The sequence below is a fragment of the Heloderma suspectum genome, chromosome 2, assembly GCF_057233095.1.
Source record: "Heloderma suspectum isolate Gila_16-S chromosome 2, 16-S_ref, whole genome shotgun sequence".
Lineage (NCBI taxonomy): Eukaryota > Metazoa > Chordata > Lepidosauria > Squamata > Helodermatidae > Heloderma > Heloderma suspectum.
In genome coordinates, this window is record NC_139459.1 from 2,912,963 (window position 1) to 2,918,962 (window position 6,000).

General features: G+C 56.9%; 1 protein-coding gene across 4 annotated transcripts in view; it reads right to left on the minus strand.

Annotated features, from left to right (window-relative positions):
• The window catches only part of IL11RA (interleukin 11 receptor subunit alpha), a 161,510-nt gene extending 157,817 nt beyond the window's left edge, over nucleotides 1-3,693 (minus strand). For 2 of the 4 annotated variants that reach the window (XM_084832773.1, XM_084832768.1), the window contains exon 1: nucleotides 2,922-3,020. Coding sequence is in view for 1 of the 4 variants with exons in the window: in XM_084832767.1 (XP_084688893.1) it covers nucleotides 3,587-3,609 (23 nt within the window). In the remaining 3 variants the exon portion in view is untranslated. Of the gene's footprint in view, nucleotides 1-2,921; nucleotides 3,021-3,586 lie in introns of those variants that run through there. The other 2 variants (XM_084832770.1, XM_084832767.1) reach the window with 2 other exon arrangements.
• Between the last annotated feature and the right edge of the window lie 2,307 nt (nucleotides 3,694-6,000).

Consider the following 6,000-nt stretch of genomic DNA (forward strand, 5'->3'; position numbering starts at 1 on the left):
CTGACTTTTGTTGCTGTTAACTTCCTCCTACAGAAAGGGGAGCAGGGAACTAGAGGATCGGCTATCCTTGACTTGATCCTAAACAACAGAGATGACTGAGTAGACAAAGTAGCAGTTACAGGAACTCTGGGGGAAAGCAACCATGTTATACTTGAGTTCTTAGTTCTACAGGAAGCAAAAGCCGAGTGTAGCCAAATGCATATCCTGGATTTTAGGAAAGCCAATTTTAATAAACTCACGGATCCCTAAGGTCCCATGGCAAGCGACTCTAACGAGAAAAGGAGTCCAAGATGGGTGGGAGTTTTTAAAAAAGGAAATTCTAAAGGCACAATTACAAACATTTCCAATAAGGAAAAAAAAAAAGGCGGAAGACAACAGGAGAAGCTAATGTGGCTTCACAAAAAGCTTAGAGATGACCTGAAAACAAAACGGACACATATAGGAAGTAGAAGAAAGGCCCAGTGACAAAGGAAGAGTACAGGCAGGTAGCACAGAACTGCAGGGACGGCGTCAGGAAGGCTAAAGCTGAGAACGAGTTGAGGTTAGCAAGGGAGGCTAAAAGCAACAAAAAGGCTTTCTTCAGCTACGTGCATAGTAAAAGGCAGAGGAAAGAAATGGTGGTTCAGCTATTAAATAAGGATGGCAAAATGATAACAGATGACAAAGAAAAGCTGGAAGTGCTCAGCCTTCCAGGAGTATTTCTGCACATGTGAGCCTTCCACTAAATCAGTTTGTAACATGGACAAACATGTCATGTCAGAACTACATTAGTGAGGACACATACTCCCTTGTGCTTCTAAGGCCATTCAGACAGAATGCCAGGGAAGCTCAGAACACTGTAAGCGCTTGTGTGAACACAGCCTGACTCTTGGTGAGGGCCTAAGAGTCAACCCGCCCTGGACCCACCCCACCCCACCCCCTTCATGCCAGGACGCTTAGCCATTCGGTTCTTTCTTGCCTGCTGTTAGAGCCTGAGACCTTCTGCAATGTTAGGAAGTGCACATCCGGGGGCTGTCTTCATCCATTTAGCAAGATCCGCAGGGTCTGTAAAAATACCACCTTCCCTACTAGCATTCCACCAGCTCTACATTCACAATGCAGAATATGAGCTCCCCAAGTTCTGTATAATTCAAGACTCAAGGATCCCACCCTACCTTGCACCCAGACGGTGGGTAGGGTGGGATCAAGTAGTAACTACTCAGCGCTCTACATGCATTGAAAAGCACTTTTTCAATTTACTTTTTGAACATTCCTCAAAGCAAGCAGCCTTATCGAGTCCTAGGTCATTTTCAGCACTGCTGTAGCCATGGCTTAGAGAAAGGCTGCCAGACTTGCACATCAGCCACCAAAGGGTAACACTTTGGTCATGTGAATGGCATATATTTGAGGATACTCAAAGCAAAAGGTGCGTGTTGATATATACGTACCCGGAAAAAGATAACTATACTTGCACCTGTGAAGTTGTATGTGCAGCATGCATGTGTAAAATCGCAGAGACTCATACGGATACGCCGAGGAGAGATTTGGTAGTGTTTATGTTTTGACAGAAGGAGAGCGCACCACGCAGGAAAACAGAAGAGAGATCTAAATAACTGTGCCCACAAAGTTTACCTTTTTCTCTCCGGTTCCCATCATGAGGAGGGACAGATAGAGCATTTCCCAATTCTGAGGTGGGGGGGCGGGAATGGAATGCTTGAAATCTGCTAAGCCGCTGCCCCCTCCCCCATCCTAGCTGTTGCACCAGGACCTGATCACTGGCTGGCTGAGCAAAGGGGCCCCTGCTGCATCCCCCCCTCTCCCTCCCCCCTCCTGCCTGCCTGGCACTTTATGGGCAGTGAGCTGCCTATTTCTCTCTAGCAATAAAAGTTGGCTTGCCAGCTGCAGCTGCTGGGGGGGGCGGAGGGGAGGGAGATGGAGGGGGAAGTCACTGTTCAGTCTCCAAGGACAGCTGTGAAGGATGGAGGAGGCCAGGCAGGCAGAGACGCCGAGGCCTCTCTGGGGTGCAGCGGAGAGAGACTCCGAGGGAGGGAGGCTGGGTGCACGGGCCCCTCCCCCCACGGCTGCTGCAGAGATGTTTACGGGCTCCCGCGCCCCCCCGCCTGCCTGCCAGCCCGCCCAAAGGAACTGGCCAGATTCACAGCGTCTGGCTGGCTGGCTGGCTGTGCGAAAGGTGCCGCCAGGCAAACACAGCCCGGGCTGGAACTCGCATCTCCGGTGACTTCACAGAGCCAGACTTGTGCTGAGGTTAAGAGTGTTGGGCTGGGCCTGGGGAGACCCGAGTTCTAGTCCCCACGCGGCCGTGAAGCTCACTGGGTGCCTTGGCGCCAAGCACGGACTCTCCGCCCAACCTCCCTCACAAGGCTGTTGTGAGGATAAAGGGAGAAGGAGGAGAACCGCGTTTGCCACCTTGGGTTCCTTGCAAGGGGAAAAGCGGAGGGTAGACGCCTCTCCCTCTCCCTCTCCCCCTCCCTCAAACTCCAGGCTGCACGACTCGAAGAAGGATGTTCGGGGGGTCGGCGGGGTGAAACTTCCACAGGGGGGCGACGCAAAGCCGTGCCTGCTTCACAGATCTCTACAAGACGGGTCGGGGGGGGGGTATTTGCTCCGGGGGGGGAGCATCTGCCGTGGACGGAGAACGGAGTGTCGGCTTCCAGGGCGCCGCGGGTCTGAAGGCTGTCTGGCAGTCGAAGGGGGCGGGGGGCATTTCCAGAGAACTTCAAAACCGAAGACTGTTCCGAAACACAGGGGCCCCCTTCAGTGGGGGGGGCGCTGAAGCTGGGGGACGGGGTAGAAAGGGAAACGGTGGGGTGGGAGGCAGAGACCCCAAGAAGTGCCAGTTTGCCCCGGGAAGCTCCCCGGCCGGGCCGCCGCTTTCCCGAAGGCTCCGGCTCGCGCCCATCCCCGCGGCGTCTGGCTCTTACCTTCCCCTGGGGCCCGGGGGCTGCTGCTGCTAGCCGAGCGTGCAGGCGGCGGCGGCGGCGCGTCCCCTCCGCGGCGGCCCGCCTGCCCCCGCCCCGGCTGCCCCCGCCTCCTCCGGCTCGCCCGCCCGCCCCGCTCGCTCGCTCCGTCCCGCGCGCCCGGCGGAGGCCGCCCGGCCGCTGCGCTCGCGCTCGCCCGGCCGCCCCGCGCAATTGGCGAAGGCCGCCGCCAATCCGGGCCGCCGGGAGGTTTCCTGCCGGGGGACGCGCGGGCGGGGGCGGGCTCGGCCAGGGCCGCCGCGGCAGCCGCCCTCGAGGCGCGAGCTGCCCGGCCAGACGGCACGCGCGGCCCGGGACCGCGGCCCTCCCGCCGCGAAAGCGACTCGGCGCATGCTCGGGGCTGCGCGCGGCGCGGCGCGCGTCTGCAGGGCAGCGCGCCCTGTGGAGCCCCGGGCCGGGAGGGATTTACTTTCGAGGAAACGGGCCTAGGCGGAGCTGTGGATCCACCCGTGAGCCGCGGCTGCGTGGAGCGCGCGCGGTGAAAGGGTCGCCCGGAGCGGCCCAGTGACGCTCATCGACACGCGGGCCCTAGGAGGGCAGCTCGAGCCGAAGGAGGAGCACGTGCGGGCGGCGGGCTCGGGGCCCACGCCAGTCCTGTGCCCGCTTACCTGCGAGTAAGCTCCATTGACATCAGCGGGGCTTACCTCGACGTAGGCGTGTGTAGCGTTGCGCTGTTAAAGGTTGTGGAAGAAGAGGCGCCGCTTGTCCCATTGGCAAAAGCAACCCCCAAGCGGGGGATCCGATCCACCAGGCTGGTCTCTGCGCAAGCCCCGGGTGTAGCGGTGGGCAAGGGCCAAACCGCCCGAGGCCCCGGGATGGATTGTGGCTGCTTTGGGCGGCAGCTCCCTCTCCCTGCAAGCGGACTTGCCCAGGAGATCTCCCCTGGGACTCTCTGCTCCCTTGCCTTTGGGTCGCTTTATCAGTAGTTTGGGGCATCAGTGGAACAAGCAGCATCTACTTTTCTTCCAACCTTCAGAGCCTCTGAGGCTGAACCGCCTTTCTAGGCGCAAAGGAAGACTTGAGTGCCGTTTCTCTTGGTCGAGTGGTGGGGTACAAATCAAACTAAGAAGGTCACAAATCGAAGTCTTCGGCAATTTCTGGACTGAGGAGGCCCAGGATAATGACAAAACAACGGAGAATCTTTGACCTGCATAATGCCATCTTCCTGAGTAAACCTCCTTCAGATAACTCTGTTTGGGAACCTCTCCTCCACTTTACGGGCTGCCAAGACATGATGCAAATTCGCAAAGGGTTCACCCTTCGCCACCCCAGTAGTAGGATTATTTTCCCAGAAGGGTCATTGGGTTGCAAACAGTCTGATACGTGACATTTGTAATCATTTCTCTAATTTTTTGGAAATTGACATATTGCTGTTTTTAGATTCCCGAAGGCTATAAATAGCACACTGCCTGCCAGTGGAAAGACTCATTAGGCTCCTTGAATTTTCCACTGGGGAAACTGAAACTGCCAGCTCCCCCTTCCTGGCCCGTGCCCAGGCCTGAGGAAGGCTGTTCTCAGAACCTGGTGACTGGGCTGGTTGTAGCCGCTGGGCCTCCCCATCTGTCCCAAGATCAGGTGTCGGACAGACAGAGCGGCTGCAGCCCCAGCAAAGCTGCATTTCGGGCAATCTCATAAGGCTGCAGCTGCACTCAGAAGGGGCCCTGGCTCAGTGGTAGAGCAGCTGCTTGGCAAGCAGAACGGTCCAGGCTCGAGCCCCAGCAGCCTCTCTAGGTAGGGCAGGAAAACCTCCTGCCTGAAATTGCTAGTCAGTGCCAACGATACTAATGCCACCAAAGGCCCCGTCAACCAACCTACTCTGTGTGGATGCAGCCCCAGGTGCTGCTTGGAATCGCCTTAGGAAGAGCATCTCCCACACAGCCAGGGCTATGGGGAAGGGGTGCCTTTCCGGGACTGCTGCCAGGGGGAGAGGCCCCCCCTGACAGCCTTGCCGCTTGAGGGTGTCATTGAGATGCAGCTCTCGGCTGCCCCAGAATCGCCTTTTGGGAGCACATCACCCACAGGGCAGTGGGTTCCCCTCAAGGGTGCCTTAGCGGCAGGCAGCGCCTCCCCCCGCCCCATGCACACTATTTTCCACAGTAAGATCTCCTTCCCTCACAATCAGGTGGCTTTGTAGACATTTCTGTTATCGGACCTCAGTTCTCTGACCTTGTTAACTTGCCCTGCTGTAGCTCTGCCGATGTACGTGTCACTGTAATGGCACATATCCTTCCCCCGTTTTACCTCCACTTCCCTCCTCTTCCTCTGTTGCCTTCCCTTTTAGATTGTGAGCCCCTCGGGGCAGGGACCTGGGTTATTGTACACTGTAAAGCACCAGGCACATTGATGGTGCCATACCAATAAATCAAATAAGTAGTAACAATAAGAAACAAGCCTGCCATATTCTTCAAACTTGGCCTCTCCCTTCCAAACTTACTCTCCCTTGTGGAGCTTACCTGCCTCAGTTTCCCCACTAGTCAGCAGTTTGGTAGGTGAGCAGTGGTGTAGTGGAGCGAGGGCTCGGAGGGATGCAGCACCACCACGTTTTTCTCTGCAAGGACACTCTGTCAGTCCCCTCAGACTTCCCTGTTCCCTTGAACTTGGCTGCAATCCTCGCAGCAGCCAGCAACACATTTCCTCAGCAACTGTATGTTGTTCCCTGCTGTAATGCAAAGTATCTTGGGGGGGCTTGGTCTTGAATGGGCAATTAAGGCCCCTAAACTTTACAAAAGACCTGCTCCTGGTAGAGATGGAAATTGCTGGTTTGTTGACAAGGTTCAATGCAGCTGCCTTTGGAGGGGTGGCCCTGGGGATCCGTGGTGGCGGTGCTGCCTGCGCTTCAACATTCAGCACTATGGCACTGTAGCTGAGCTGAGTTCTCCAACGCAGCCTGCGCATGAAAAGCTGTGGACTGGAACAAGAGGACTGGGTAAGATTACTTCAGCAGCAGAAGTGCCACTGCTGCTACACACACCCCCACCCCGCCCCCCACGCCTGGCATCACCTCCCATCCAGCAGCAGGGCC